General features: G+C 44.7%; 1 protein-coding gene across 1 annotated transcript; it reads right to left on the bottom strand.

Annotated features, from left to right (window-relative positions):
• Positions 1 to 4,858: 4,858 nt before the first annotated feature.
• On the bottom strand, positions 4,859 to 5,368 carry LOC125162567 (60S ribosomal protein L12-like). Its single transcript, XM_047853742.1, has one exon. The coding sequence runs from the start codon at positions 5,351 to 5,353 to the stop codon at positions 4,859 to 4,861; it is 495 nt and encodes a 164-aa protein (XP_047709698.1). The 5' UTR covers positions 5,354 to 5,368.
• Positions 5,369 to 16,731: the final 11,363 nt, after the last annotated feature.

Here is a 16,731-nt window from a genome sequence, read left to right as displayed (position 1 = left end):
ACAAAACAAAACAAAACAAAACAGATCAATGGAACAGAATAGAGAATCCAGAAATGGACCCACAAATGTATGGCCAACTAATCTTTGACAAAGCAGGAAAGAATATCCAATGGAATAAAGACAGTCTCTTCAGCAAGTGGTGCTGGGAAAACTGGACAGCGACATGCAGAAAAATGAACCTGGACCACTTTCTTACACCACACACAAAAATAAACTCAAAATGGATGAAAGACCTCAATGTAAGACAGGAAGCCATCAAAATCCTCTAGGAGAAAGCAGGCAAAAACCTCTTTGACCTTGGCTGCAGCAATTTCTTACTCAACATGTCTCTGGAGGCAAGGGAAACAAAGGCAAAAATGAACTATTGGGTCCTCATCAAAATAAAAAACTTCTGCACAGAGAAGGAAACAATCAGCAAAACTAAAGGCAATTGACAGAATGGGAGAAGATATTTGCAAACAACATATCATATAAAGGGTTAGTATCCAAAATCTATGAACTTATCAAACTCAACACCCAGTAAACAAATAACCCAGTGAAAAAATGGGCAAAAGACATGAACAGACATTTTTCCAAAGACATCCAGATGGCTAACAGACACATGAAAAAGTGTTCAACATTGGTCATCATCAGGGAAATACAAATCAAAACCACAATGAGATACCACCTCACACCTGTCAGAATGGCTAAACTTAACAACTCAGGTAACAACAGATGTTGGCAAGGAAGCAGTGAAAGAAGAACCCTTTTGCATTGCTGGTGGGAATGCAAACTGGTTTAGCCACTCTGGAAAACAGTATGGAGGTTCCTCAAAAAATTAAAACCCTACCCTATGACCCAGCAATTGCACCACTAGGTGTTTATCCAAAGGATACAGGAGTGCTGATTCGAAGAGGCACATGCACGCCAATATTTATAGCAGCACTATTAACAACAGCTTGGAAAGAGTATGGAAAGAGCCCAAATGTCCATCAACTTATGAATGGATAAAGAAGATGTGATGTATGTACACACACACACACACACACACACACACATAAATACACAATGGGATATTACTCGGCGATGAAAAAGAATGAAATCTTGTCATTTACAACAACGTGGATGGAACTAGAGTGCATAATGCTAAGCCAGGTAAGTCAGTCAGAGAAAGACAAATATTATATGATTTCGTTCATATGTAGAATTCAAGATACAAAACAGATGAACATTGGGGCACCTGGGTGGCTCAGTCGGTTAAGCGTCCAATGTCAGCTCAGGTCATGATCTCGCAGTCCGTGAGTTCAAGCCCCACGTCAGGCTCTGTGCTGAAAGCTCGGAGCCTGGAGCTGCTTCGGATTCTGTGTCTCCCTCTCTCTCTGCTCCTCCCCCACTCACACTCTTTCTCTCTCTCAAAAATAAATAGACATTAAAAAAAAATGAAAACAGGGGCGCCTGGGTGGCGCAGTCGGTTAAGCGTCCGACTTCAGCCAGGTCACGATCTCGCGGTCCGTGAGTTCGAGCCCCGTGTCAGGCTCTGGGCTGATGGCTCAGAGCCTGGAGCCTGTTTCTGATTCTGTGTCTCCCTCTCTCTCTGCCCCTCCTCTGTTCATGCTCTGTCTCTCTCTGTCCCCAAAAAAATAAATAAATGTTGAAAAAAAATTTAAAAAAAATGAAAACAAAAACAAAACAAAGAAATAATAAAAACTCAATGTTGTCTACAAAACTTTCCATATTTAGGTTCTTCTAACCTTTCTAGTCCCATTTCATCTGTGTGCTCAAGCCATACAGATTTTGTTTCCAGTCTATAGCAATTCTGCCATGAAAGTTTTTCTCATCTTCCTTCAAATTGCAAAAGTCTTCCCCTATCAACTCATCTTCCCACAGAAGAGGTTAAGTTACACATACCACTGAACACCTGTCCTTCATAGTATTGATCACAGGTTGCAATTCTGCATTTACCTATGCGATTATTTGATCAACATTTGACTTCTCTCTTCCCCCCATCCTCCACAATAAGCTCCTTTAAGGGAGTGTCTCTGTCCACTTTTGTTCATTGAGTCTGTGGTACAGTACCTAGCACTTAATGGGTGCTTAATAAATATTTAGTGAATGAATGAATCATTAACTGTGGCTCATCTGGAATTGCCAGCCCCTAAGAAAGCATGTCAGAACCCAGAGAAAGAACTGTTATTTGGAAATGTCTACCAAGGGTACTAGTACTATTGACTCTCGAACAGCACGGGGGTTAGAGGCACCGATCCCCCTGTGCAGTTGAAAATCCATACAAGCAGCACCTTACACAACTATGCTAAGCTTGCAACATGCATCTATAAGGTTTGCCTCCACTATACTAAACATTGTGAACCCATGTGCCTTCCTGGGCCAAGATGATAATACACATCAGAGCCCAGCAATCTATGGTCTGTGGGCCAAGTCCAGCCTGCCACCTGTTTTGTGAATAAGGCCAAGTGTTTATGTATTTTCTATGTAACTTAAAGGTGACGTTAGCAAAGATTTATCATTATGGAAAGAAAAGCACTATGTCTCAGGATTGCTTTTATGCTATTTACACTATTCTTGTGTAACCATGTGACGAGGAAGAAATAATCAGTGACCCAATTAATAAATCAATAAGTAGTAATTAAGATGAAAATTATCTACAAATGAGAAAATAAGTAATTTGACCTAGTACAAAGATGGGACAAACAGTGTCTGATAAGAAGTTCCCCCAAATATATATTTTGAATGAAGTAAGGTAAGGTAAAAATATAAGAACAGAAAATACTTATTTGGTTATTGAGGAATTTGGTGAGGTGAGGCCTCCCTCAAGTACATGTAAGTTAAAGAAATAAAGTTATGCTTTATTTGTAGAGAATTAAACCCTACAACTACACAAAACAGATCAGAACAGATATAAAGTCATCTTAAGGAAAAAGAATAAGTCTGAAAGTTTAAGCAAAGAAAAAGATTTAAAGGGTCATCAAAGCAGGACTGGTTGCCAATGAAAGCATAGAAAAAGGGGCATCATGATGGTAAACATCAGCAGAGCCCTTTTAAGAAATGCCCACTAGAGATGGCCTCTCAGCTAATGGTTGTAAATATTCTGGTGCCATAGGTATGGCCATACCTACAGTAAAAAATGACCGTGTCAGGCTTTCTCGGCTTAATGCCACTATAAATTTCAATCATCTAACTTGTTCCCCTCATTTGGATTCCATGCTCACGAAGCAACCTGCTGATAATTTGCCTTCCTCAGAGGTCTGTCTTCAGTGAAAGAACCTGCCAGCCATGTGGAGACAAATATTCCAGACACAGAAGTGGTTCTAATCCTCTTGTGAATTGATAAGTAGACATTCTGGTTTCATGCATCAGCTCTGAGCTTAATTAAAAAGAGAACAATGAGGTGGATCCACACTCAGTGTGTTGACAGATCCAGTTTCTAAACCAGTGGGGTGTGGACCAGACCCTTGGCAGAGGGAATGCCACCCTGTGAGGTATCTTGGGAGATGACCAAATACTCACCCTCTTATATCCCTGAATTGCCTTTGCAATGAAATTCCTCTAAGATTTGTATCTGTCTGGTGACTCTGAGAGCATTGATTTATAGGGAAGGAACCAGATGTGGATTGGCAGATCTCTGATTCTGATTAGAGAAAGGATACTAGAGTGAATTCAGAGCAAAAACGACCCTTTTCACTAACCAGCTAAAGCAACTCCTAATGTAATTGGTGCCTGAACATGTTATTTGATTTTTTAGTTAATTTTGATCAAGAAAATTCCATTTGTATCTCTAGGTTGTGATTATTTAAGTATCTTTTCATATCTGTCAATTTTCTCCACTATAAAATGAGGATAATAACACTTCTTATTGATTTACTAATCATTCATTCAACAAATATTTATTGAGTGCCCACTATGTGAGAGGCACCATGCCAGGCACTGGTGATATTGGGGAAATAGAGATGGTACTGGGGAAATTGGCTTCTAACGGGGCAGACATAATTTAAGCCAGTTGTGTTGGTCTGACTAGGCTGCCATAACAAAATACCATAGATTAGGTGGCTTAAACAACAGAAATTTATTTCTCACAGTTCTGGAGGCTGTGAAGTCCAAAATCAAGATGTTGGTTGATTTGTTTCCTACTGAGAGCTCTCTTCTGGGCCTATAGACAGCAACCTTTTCGCTGTGTGTGCATATTACCTCTTATTCGTGCATGCACAGAGAGGGAGAGCTCTTTGGTGTTTCGTCTTATAAGGACACTAATCCTATTGGATCAGGGCCCCACTCTTATGACTTCCTTTCACCTTAATTACTTCTGTTAAAGACCCCATCTCCAAATATAGTCACCTCTATAAAGATTCTATATCCAAATAAGGTCATATTTTGAGGTACTAGGGGTTAGGACTTCAACATATACATTTGGGAGGACACACATTATTAATACCAACTGAATCCACCGTAGCTACACCTTGATTTCAGATGTCTAGCCTCCAGACCCAGTCTATGGCACTTTGTTATGGCAGCCCTAGCAAACGAACACACTAGTGTTCTAGGGTCCAACCTTAGTATCAATATCCTCTCCATCAATTTACTCAAGTAAACAACACTCCTTAAGGCCTGCCCTGATATACCAGGACTCTCAAAGTCCTCATGTGGATCAGCCTTTCTCTCCACCATGGCTGTCCCTTCGTTGTTAATGCACTCTCCTTACTGTCCATATGACTACCATATCCTTGGGAACTAGGGGGTAAATGAGTAAGACTCAAAGTTTTGAAAATATAATGAAATCTTGGATTTTTTTTCTTGCTTTTATTTCTTTTTTCTTGTTTTGTTGTTGTCAAATGATCCTGTATTGAAATATTCTCCTTTGTAGTTCTTAACTAGCTAGGCATGCCACTGAACCACTATTGATGTCATCTACGATGTCATGAGGGTGGCCATCAACATTATAGCCTGCAGACTGGGTGGTCCCCAGAATCTCTTTAATGTTTCCAGAGAGTTCTCTAGCTAAAAATCGGTGCCGCATCTGCCAGGCAATGTTGACAATCTCATCAAAAGTGATATTTCCACTGTGTTTAATGTTTTTCTGCTTCTTTCTGTCTCTTGGAAGTTCCTTGAGGACTTTGATAATCAGGGCAGAAGCAGGAGATACCACTTCAGTCTGGAGCTGTCTGTTCCGAATGATCAGTTTCACTGTAATCCTCAGACCCTGCCAATCACCAGTTGCTTTGGCGATATCATCACCAATCTTTTTTGGAGACAGACGCAATGGGACGATCTTTGGGGCCAGGACAGATGTGGCACCCACTTCGCCATCGGTGCACCTCAGGTATACAACTTTGATTTCATTGGGGTCGAACGTAGGTGGCATGGTGGAGGCCACTGGTGTAGGATACACCTAGATTCAGGACAAGCAAAGACTGTTGCAACCTCACCTCCTCTGAGCCAAAAGTCAAAAGTGCTTTTCTTTGTTTCTGAAACTAAGATAGTACCAGGGAAGAATGGAAAGGAAAGCTTACTATAAAAAAATTACTAACTCTAATGGGGATTGACTATTAAGGAGTAAAGTGAAATCTAGGGGTGCCTGGGTGGCTGTGTCGGTTAAGCCTCCAACTCTTGATCTCAGCTCAGGTCTTGATCTCAGGATCGCAAGTTCAAGCCCCGCACTGGGCTCTGCACTGGGCATGAAGCGTACTTAAAAAAAAAAAAAAAAAAAAAAAAAAAAAAAAAAAAAAAAAGGAAAGTGTAAAGCATAGACAAATTGCATGTATAGGGAGGAGTCACTACCCCCAGGGCTAGATAAAAAAAAACCCAAGGGTGGAACGAACATGGGACACCACCCTTACCACTGGACCTGAAATTGAAACCTTGTTGGACAGGGTGCAGACCTATGACTCAATGAGCAGTGAAGTCATTGACGTGTCTGCTGGAAAGACTTGCTGGCAATTCACCTTTTGGGTGCTTTGGGAAGATGCCTTTGAAGAAGTGTTGCACACTGCCCCGCCACTGTGTGCTACAAAAGCCTCCTCCAAAAAAAGCTCATAGGAACCAGGAAATGCCCCCTTTTTCCTCTAGTTCCCTTTACTGATGAAGCATAACATCATATCATCTGGCTAAGGAGGAACGTGCCAACATCACCATCAAGTAGTGAAGCTGGATTTGGAGCTGAGAGGCAACAGACTAATAACAGCATATTAACCCTGGTTAGATCGAATCCCATGCCTGTGCTACGCTGACACTCATGCAGTTATGTGTGAATACAGAAAACAGTATCAATAACAAAAACCAAACTGACTGGTCTCACTAGTCTTGTCAGTCTCGAGTGGGTGTCAGGGCAGCCAGCAATCCTACCACATTTCCCTGGCCTGCTCCCTCACCTCCTCAGCCAGATGGTGATTCCTCACTCTCATCTCCTCAAACTTGTATCACCTTCTCACCATACACTCACTGTGCCACTGACCTCACTTCCTGTTTCATGAGAAAATAGAAGCACTGTGAAGAGAGCTTCTGCCAACTCACCACCACACCTACACACCGGGTAGCACCTGTACCCACATACTCTGCCTTCCTACCTGCTACCAGGCTGAGATGCCCATGCCCGTCTCCATGGCCAGCCCCACAACCTCTCTCTATTAGATTCCCATCCCTTCTTTCCTACTCAAGGAAACTGCTCTCGCTCCTACAACATCAACTTTTCCTCCCTCTGCTGAACCATTCCTTTCAGCATACACTTAAAAAAAAAAAGGCAACTCTTCACCCCACACACCCCTCCAACTTCTGCCTCGTTTCTTTGCTCTTATTTACAGCAAAAGTCTTTTTAAAACTTAGTCTATATTCATTGTCTCCAATTTTTGTCTTCTCAGTCCCTCTTGCACTTACTCCAACGAGGTATTTATTGCCACCAGTCCACTGCAAGAATTTTCAAGACCACCAGTGACCAAGGGCACCCCTGCTGTGCAGAGCCCTGAAAGCATTTTGTCAGGGTCCTTGTCTATCTAAACAATTTGACTTTAAAATGTATTTCAAAATTTATTGGCTCATGTGAGATGTTGACATCAATCAATGAAGATTTAGAATCATCAGTAGCAAAGAGGCATTTACATATTTGTTTACTGTTCTATCACTACATGTGAAGATTCTTCATAGAGTCCAGGCACCAAGTGGTTCTGTTCAGATGCAGGAAACATCTCTTTGTGCTCTTTTGGCTAATGTTCTATCTCTCCCAGCAAGAAAAAGACAGCAACACTGTTACTGCTCACAGTGTCATGCTTGAAACCTGTTTGTATTGAAACAAGATGGTTTGGGATTTGGGCTGTTTGTTTTTCTTTTGTGCCTCTGCAGTTCTCTGATACCATTTATTTAATGCTGATTGCCTCATTACTTATGACGTTGCATCATCCATCAGGGCATCTGTGCATGCTGGCTTCCAACCACTCTATCAAAGGCTATTTCTGTGCTTCATTGCTGAAGACCAAATAATGCAAGCCTTACCCAGAAAATGCAGGAAAATATGAATGATAATCCATTTTCTGATTATGTTAAATTTTCTGATTGGAATTTTACAGTATTAACATAGAACAACGTGTCTTCAAACCACGTATTCTCTTTAATTCCTCAGACCATAATCACTGCATGTTTAGAAGCCAGGGTTGCCTGTACTCCTGCTTCCACGTACCACTACCAACAGGGAGGAAAGGCAGGGAGACATGGAAAGAGCAAGAAAAACAGTCTCATTCACATCAGGAATGTCCATTCCTTTTTGGGGGTCACCATACAGCCAGCCTTCTGGAGTCCCCACCCAAATAAGCACTCCTTAGCCAGTTTGAGAAGCAACAGAAGTCAGGGTATGGGGCCAGTGCTCTATAGCAGCATCCTGTGGCGGAGAGGGCAAGAATGGCTGCAGCTTGCAGGCTGGCCAGGGCACCATTTGCTTAGACAGAAGCCTGGGGGAGCTCCGCTCAGACTTGCACAGGCCCCCAGTGTTCCAGCAACACATGTGAAGGAGGCAGGCTTCCAGAGATGAACACTGGGCCCCCTGCCCTGTCTTGGCTGATGATAGGGGCAGGAGGGGGGCAGGGGAAGAGAGAGCTGGTTACATATTAATTCTAGAAAAGCCCAAATGTGATGTTTCTTCACCTTGTTGCACTCGCTAATTTTAGGCTTCTTCCCAGCTCTGCCCACCACCATCCCCTCTCCTATACTCAGACGTCTTGAGTTTACTACCCTTCATTTTAATACCTAATACATTTCTTTATTTAAACCTTTTCCTATGGAGAAATTCAGATAAATGTAGAAGCAGATGGAAGAGTACAGTGAACGCCCTCCCTCCCCCCACCTCACCCCCGCCATGTGCCCTTCATCAAAGCTCAGTACCATCAGCTCAGAGTCAATCTTATTCTGGCCAAACTCCCACCTATATCTCCCCTTCTATATTGAGGCAAGCCCAGGTTTGATTTCATCAATAAATATTTCAGTGTATGTCTCTTAAAAATGATCCTTTAAAAAAATATGACCTCAATGCTCTTATCACATCTAGATTTTAGAAAACACCTTAACATCATCAAATATGCAGCCAGTGTTCTCATTTCCATATCTACTAAGTACCACTCATGGTGCTTTGGGAAGGGCACTGGCAGAAGCACAATCCGTGACAGGACAGCAGTGGACCTGGCCGTGGCCCAGACCACGTGGGTGCCAAAGGTTTGAATGGGGGAGGAAATGGTGAGAGATGTCGCATGAGGACCATAGGCGAGTATCGAGCAGAGGGAGATGGAATTCTCCCCCATTCCTTCCCAGCCCAATGGGGGAAAGGGGGGTGGTGGGGGACTCGAGGAAAAAAGGGTTGTGAGAGAATAACCAAGTGAATTTTTCTCCTTGAATGCTGGGTAGTTTTTATTATCAGTGAAGAGAACTGTATAAGTGTCATCTTGGCATGTTCGGAGGATAAAACTGAATTTCCTCAGGAGGTAACCAATGTGCTGGGGAGGAGACAGGGCAGAAAGAAGTGTTGGATTTGGTTAGTGAATAAGTGTCAAGACCTAACACTGCCCCTTTGGAGAGGGAGACATAAAGGGAAAAGGATGTAGACTTTGTCCTCACACCAACCTAGGCTTAGAGGTGTGCCAGTTACCAGCTATGTGACCTGGAGCAACTACTTAACCTTTCTGAGCCTATTCCCTCATCTTAGAACATAAAAGGCCCGTAAAGGAATAGATCCAGGAACACAGGTGAAATGCCTCATCAACCCGTAGCCAAGGAGAGCACAGCCACCTGTCAGTTCTTCCCCATCCTCTGTCTTTTTTCCGTTGATGTCTAGATGCAGTCACACAGGTAGCTAAGGAGGCCAGGCTCTGAGAGGGCTCACTATGACAGAGATTCTCACGTCTTTGTCTACCAGCCCGTGTGGTCCAGATGGCTTTCACACAGGTGGGAACTCCGGCCTTTCTCCTCCACTCAAGAAAACCTTCCAGAATGCAAGCAAGGCTGGAGAAATGTCGTCTGGGACTGGGATGTTATGGGATAGCTGAGGACAGCAACGGTGGCTGGCCAATGTAGAGGGCAGGAGAGGCAGCAGATCTGAGGCATCAGGGTGATCGGATAGCCCTGGAAGCTCTGCAAAGCGGGAAGCTATGTCTAAGACCTAGCACAGAGCTTCAAGGGAGTGTGACCTGTACAGTCTCACCCAGTCCTGTGCTTGGAAGGGCCTGCACTTGATTTAATGCTTTGCTGTCACCATCTTGGAATTGTTAAAAATCTTAACAGGGACCCCACATGTTCATTTTGCACAAATCATGTGGCCAGTCCTACCTGCCACCAACCTTCCAGCTGTGTGAACTCCTGCAGCATCTCCAGGGAAGAGAGAAAGCAGACTCCAGCTGATCCAGCCTGGCAGACTTGGAGAGCAGGTGTTGACGAGGAGACAGAAAAGTTGAGGGACCATCACAGGGTTCCAGTGATCACCCATGACATCTAGGATGGGTGGGGAAGGAAGCAAAGCCAGCAGGGGACTGATGTATTAGAAGAAAAGGAAAGTGGGGCGCCAGGGTGGTTCAGTCAGTTGAGCGTATGACTTTGGCTCAGGTCATGATCTCACGGTTTGTGAGTTCGAGCCCCACGTCAGGCTCTGTGCTGACAGCTCAGAGCCTGGAGTCTGCTATGGATTCTGTGTCTCCCTCTCTCTGCCCCTCCCCTGCTCGTGCTCTGTCTCTCTCCGTCTCTCAAAAATGAATAAACATTAAAATTGTTTTTAAAAAAAAGGAAGAAGAAAAGGAAAGAGTCTAGAGTCTGCAGGTCTTATAGACACCACCAATTGGAGTGAAGTAGAAGTGTGACTGAGCCAGAACAAGTGATTTTATTATTTACTGATAATAAAACCTACCCAGCACTCAAGCTGGGGCTTAAAGATTTCAGAGGTGGAGCAGATGGTATGGCTGGGCTGCGGCCTCGGAAAGCAGAGCTTAGTGGAGGACCAGGCAAGCTGCGGCTGTAGATGATGAGGTCAGGATGGTGATGGGAAAGTGTGGGGAGAATGGGGGCAGTGAGTCAGTTGGTTGTATAATAATCAAGTGCAGCAGAGTCCTTGAAATCCAGAAGTCTAGGCAGCAGGCAGCTCTGGGGAAGTTAATCAGTAAGCACGGGGGGCCCAGCACTATGCAAGCGTTCCGGGACAAAATTGGAGAGGGGAATGCCTGAGCCCCAACAGGTTTCCAGTGCCAAGATTGATGGACAAAAAAAAAAAAAAAAAGACCAATAATAGGAATGGGACACCAGAAAAAAGCCAGGCAAGCTGCCTGGGAAGACAGGGAAAAGGCTGGCATCTCCATTTCCGCTACGCGTCCCTGGGTACCTACTTGGCACATCTCCCTCCCAACACTTTGGTCTCCCTTGACAGCAGGAGGCTCCTGAAAGGCAGATGCTCTGTTTCATTCACCCGCTTAGCCCTAAGGCAAAGGAAGTACTTGGCACATGGTAGGTGCTGAATAAATGCAGTCTGGTTGGCTGGGCATTAGATAGTTGGACAGCTAGATGGCCACTCAGCTCAATAGTGAGAGAGAAGCCGGCTTGTAGAGTGAAAAGCCTGCATATTCTGGTACCAGTCGGCCGGGGTTCTAACCCTACCTGGGCTACTTGTTAAATGAGCAATCTTGGCCAAGTTATTTAACCTCTTAAACCTGAGTTTCCTCACTACAAAATGTAAATTTTAACTTTTTTAATCTTATAATGAGCCTTTGAATTAATGTATATAAAGTACTTAGAACAGTGCTTGACACCTAGCAAGTGTGGTGGACAAGTCATGCACTTGTTATCATTATTTTGACCAATAAATAACATTTTGCGTGTGTGCATGTTGCAGCTGTTAGCCACGGGCAGAGATGTGCCTCCTTCACTTGCTTACACCGGAGGCTTAGATAACACCCAAGAGGCACCGGAAGGCAGCAGCCCCTTCCTCCCTCCCTAGTTAACATTCCTAAAATATCTGCAAGGAGGCCCAAATGCACAGGGAGGCCATGCACCTCTGACACAGGCGGCACTTTTGTGGAGAAAAGGCAGCGTGGCCACCCAGAGGCGGGAACCTGGCCTCGCCCCAAGTGCCCGCTCCTCTGGGCGGCGGGCGCCACCTGGAGGCCGTCTCAAGAAATGAGGGGATGCTTCAGGCACTTGGGAAGGTGGCAGAGTCCATGCCTTCAATTTTATCCTTTTTTTTTTTTTAGTTGAGCCACTGTTGTGTGTTAGACTGTGATAACATGGGTAGTAAAAAGCTAACGTCTCGTCTCCCACGACATTTGTGGCTTAATGGAGAAGACAGACCCCCAACAAATAATTCAATGCGCATCACTAAGGGCTGGAAAGAGATAGATACAAAGGAGGGAATAACCGAAGTGGCCATCCCCAAGGTGTTTATTAGTGCCAGAGGCCGTTCAAGGCACTAAAAATAAAGGAACAAAACAAGCTCCTGCTCATGAGGAGCTCATCGCGGGAGGGACAGACAGGCAAACTTAGAGGTAGGCGACAGACCTAAGAATGAGCTGTGCTGACAGCTCAGAGCCTGGAGCCTGCCTCGGATTCTGTGTCTCCCTGTCTTTCTGCCCCTCTCCTGCTTGTGCTCTATCTCAAAAATAAATAAGCTCTAAAAAAATTTTTTTAACAAAGTAAAAAAGAATGAGCCGGCCCAGGATCAGAGGTGTGCAGAGTGAGGTCAGGGACATCCTCCAGGAAAACGTATTACTTAACTTGAATTTTAAAGAATGGGCAGAATTTCTCAGAATTTCTCAGGGAGGTGAAGGCGGGGTATCTTTTGTGAAATTGTGGAAGCAAAAAGAAAAGACACGGGTTGGAGAGTGGCAAGTTTCTGTGTCTGAACTACAAGGAGGGTGGAAGGGAAGTGCTGAGACACGGAGCTAGAAAAGGAGTTTGGAGCCAGATCGTGAAGGGCTCCATCTGATGAGTGAAGAAGTTCGGTTCAGAGCCAGAGGGCAACAGGGACCACCCAAGGTTCTACAGCAGAGACCTGCGCGGTGGAAATCCAGCGCGAAATGCAGAAGTGAGGGCAGGTGAGGATACTAGCAGCTCAAACTCTCAGATGCCGAGAAACAGCTGAGCACTTGGCACCCTCTAAATGCATCAGTGGGGTAAGTACTATTATTATTCCAATTTTACCAATGGGAAAAAACAGGTATCCGTCAAGTGCCGGCTGCCCTGAAGCTAGGTTCAAGCTCATGGGCCGGCTGCGGGGCCTGAATTCTTCTACGGGCTACGAGCAGAGTCAGCTGCGCCAGGGGGCGGAGGGCTAGAGCCAATTCCCGCTCAGTGGGGGCAATCAACACTACATAATGACTGTCCAGTCTGCAAGATGAAGAACAGCAAAGAGCTGATGGCTAGATTATTAGGAAAAGTTCGCTTTTGAGATAATAAGTTGTTAGACCTGCAAAAAACCTTATTGCTCATCCAGAACAACCCCCTGTTCTGCCTTCCATTCGGGCACTGAATCAATGCACGGGAGTCTGAGCCACCTCCTCCTTCCCCTCCACCCCTCCACCCCTCCACCCTAGCCCCGCCCCCCAGAAGGCAGGGGCCCTGAACCTTCCGAAGTGCAAGCGTCTGCAGGATCAGCAGCCTTATGCGACACCACTTCATCCATTGGCTCCTCTCGCACTACGTGAACAATTTTTTATCTCTCTTTTTCTACTGAAGGAAACATGCACGTGTTCCCAAAACATGTGTATGTACTATAATTTTTTCCATCTGGAAAAAAGTTTTTAATTTAAAAATTCCTTTGGCCCGAAACTTCTCCCACAACCATCATTCTATTACATCAATTCTCTTCAAAAGAGTTTATACTCAGACTGCACTTTCCCTCCTCCTAATCTTTCTTGAACCCACTTCAATCAGTTTCATTCCCCTGATGCCACCAGAATTGCTCTTGTTGAGGTTACTAATCACTCCACATTGCAATCTCAAGTCAGTTGAGAGTTCTTACCTTGGTGACCTGTCAGCAGCATCCGACACAGTTGTGAGTCTTCCTTTGGTGGCTTAAAGCTGTCTACACTTTTCTCTACCTGCACTCACTTCCTAGTGATCTTACCTGGCCTCCTGCTCACAACTCCCGAGTGTATTAAATGTCCAGCCTGACTTTTCCCCAGAAATCAGATCCGTGTATCCAACTGCTGATTCAACGTCTGCACTTGGATGCCTGATGCAGGATATGAAGTTCAAACTCAGTGTGTCCAAAAACAAGCTCAGAACTCTCCCCTCAAAACCCACTCCTCCCACACTCCCTCTTATCTCAAGAAATGAAAAACTCATCTTGCGGTTGCTCAGAACACATCCTGTTATCTGAATTTGTCAGGATACATTCGGTTATGCTGCAATAACAAAGACCCCCAAATCTCAGGGGCAAACACAACAAATGTTTATTTTGTTGCTCATGTCTAGCCTAAGTTTGTCGGAGCTCTACACCTCATGTTCACTTAGGGACCCGACCAAATATTTCCACAGTCTTTGAGGCAGGAGAAGGCATATTGCAAGGTCTCGCTCTCACACTTCAATGCCATACACATCTCTTCTGCTCATATCTTGTTGTCCAAAGCAAGTCGTGTGGCTTGAAAATGCAACAGGTAAAAATGCAAATCTATGTGCCAAAAAAAAGAAAACAGCCCAAATACCATGCACAGCCCCCACTCTCCTCCAGCCCTCTCCTCCCCAGCACTGCACTTGCAATCCACCAGTAGTCCTGGCCTTACTTTCAAAATAATCCAGTCTGACCTCTTCGAACACCTCTGCCAAGGCACCCACATCCTTCACCTGAATCATTGCGATAGCTTCTTTACTGAACTTTCTGCTTCTGCCCTTGCTCCCCTTAGTCTATTCTCAGCACAGAGAATCACCTGAGTGATTCTTTTAAACACGCCCCCTCTCTTCTCAGACCCTTCCAGTAAGGTAATAAATAAGTCTAATAAAAGAAGACTTAATACAAGTGTTTATGGGGGAAAGGTGTGTTGCCAAAAAATCCACAAGGGCTAGAGCTCCTCCAGTGACTTCATCCCCAGCACCTGCTCTGGTCTCAGCTCAGCTTTCAGAGGTAAACCCCAGCCTTACCTCCAGCTTCCTCCTCAGACCCAGAAGCAGGATCTCGACTTCCTGTGCCAGCAGAGCCTGGCCTCAGCATGGACTGTAGTGCTGACCAGCTGACTCTCCCCAGGTCTTTCTGCAGCACATGGCCTGGCCATGCCTCATCACAGTGTCCTGCATCACAGACAGCCACAAGGAGCAGCACAGCAAGGACACAGCCTAATTGGAATCAAAAGTCATCAATTCCTTCGCAGTTCCACCCAGTTTGCAGGAGTAAAGGACTTTGCTAAGAATGTGTACAGGTTGCCCAAGAAAGTATCTCCAAATGTACTCAACCTGGGCTGATGCAGAACCTCACAAAGCACCCTGTGCTGATCCTTGAGTCCTACGCTTGGGAGGCCCCCAACTTCATGCCCCCACTGTGGACTCAGCTCCAGAATGGCTATATGAGCATCAAAGCTACATCAGCACTTCTACAGAGCCCCTGGGAAGGCCATGGGCTGATATTCAGGCTTCAGACAGTGAAGTGTGTGTGCATAACACCAAATGCATTGTAGTTAACCTGATCATGAACCTGTTTCAGACCCACAGGGGTGATTCAGGACATCCTGCTGGTAACTGCCTCCTCCCTTCATCATTATTTATTCTGTCTATTCATGATTCCCACCAGAATAAAAACATACTGTAACTCCTCCCACCTTGAAAACTAACCTGTCATCCCTGTACCCCTGCTCACATATCTGTGTAATTTTTCTGCTGCTCTCTTGCAAAATTCCTCTAAAGATTCAACCATGCTCACTGCCTCTGGTCTCCTTCTCTGCCTTCCAGAAATCACTGCAACTTTCCCCAAACTGCTCTGGTCCAGGTCGGTGATGGCCACCCTCTGCCAAATGCAACGTTCAGCAGAGCACCTCCTTTTCTGCCTCCTCTTCCAGACCCTCAATTTCGGAAATCCTCAAGATTTAGTCTGTAACATCTCTTTTCTCTTATTCATATTCATTTTTAAGGTGATCCCAACCAGTTCCATGATTTTCACACATATATAAATTTAGGACTCCTTAGTTTTTTTTTGTCTCAAACTTTAATATTGTCCTGAACTTCAGGCCCACATACCCAACTACCAACTTGATGTTTCTGTCAGGACATCAGATTAGCAGCTCCAACTTCACATGCCCAAAACACAACTGTCTCCTTCCTCTCCTTTCTTCCTCTCTCCTTCCCTTCTCCTTTACCTTCCTCTGTTCCTTACTTTCTTTTTAAATATGCTCTCTTGGGGCGCCTGGGTGGCGCAGTCGGTTAAGCGTCCGACTTCAGCCAGGTCACGATCTCGTGCTCTGTGAGTTCGAGCCCCGCGTCAGGCTCTGGGCTGATGGCTCGGAGCCTGGAGCCTGTTTCCGATTCTGTGTCTCCCTCTCTCTCTGCCCCTCCCCCGTTCATGCTCTGTCTCTCTCTGTCCCAAAAAAAATAAATAAACGTTGAAAAAAAAATTAAAAAAAAAATAAATATGCTCTCTCTTTTACTTATAATGGGAAATTTCAAACACCTACAAAATCGATAGACAGATTGGTCTAATGAATTCCCATATACCCATCACACAGATTCAACATGACTAACTCATGGCCAATCTTGCTTCTCTTCCCCTTGAACCTTGCATTATTTTGAAGCCAGTCCCAAACATACAGGCTGCATCATTTTATCTGTGCATATTTCAGTGTGTGTCTCTAAAAGATAAGACATCATTTTAATTTTTTTAAATGTTTATTCATTTTGAGAGAGAGAGACAGAGACAGAGACAGAGACAGAAAGTGTCCACAGGAGCAGGGGAGGGGCAGAGAGAGAGGGAGAGAGAATCCCAAGCAGGCTCTGTGTTGTCAGCACAGAGCCCAATGCAGGGTTCAGTCCGAGAACCCGTGATATCATGACAAGCCAAAATCAAGAGTCAAACGCTTAACTGACTGAGCCACCCAGGCGCCCTGATAAGACCCCATTTTTAAACATGACCATCATATCATTATTGCAATCACAGAAAATAACAACTCCTTAATATCATCTAATACCCAGTCACTGTTCCAATTTTCAATGGTCTCAATTTTTTGTAAGATTGCTTGTTTGAATCAGGATCCCAAAAAGATCTACAGTGCGATTGTTTGATATACCTTTTAAGTCTCTTTTAATCTATAG

This window comes from Prionailurus viverrinus, chromosome A3, assembly GCF_022837055.1.
Source record: "Prionailurus viverrinus isolate Anna chromosome A3, UM_Priviv_1.0, whole genome shotgun sequence".
Classification (NCBI taxonomy): domain Eukaryota; kingdom Metazoa; phylum Chordata; class Mammalia; order Carnivora; family Felidae; genus Prionailurus; species Prionailurus viverrinus.
This window is presented reverse-complemented; position numbering and strand designations above follow the sequence as displayed.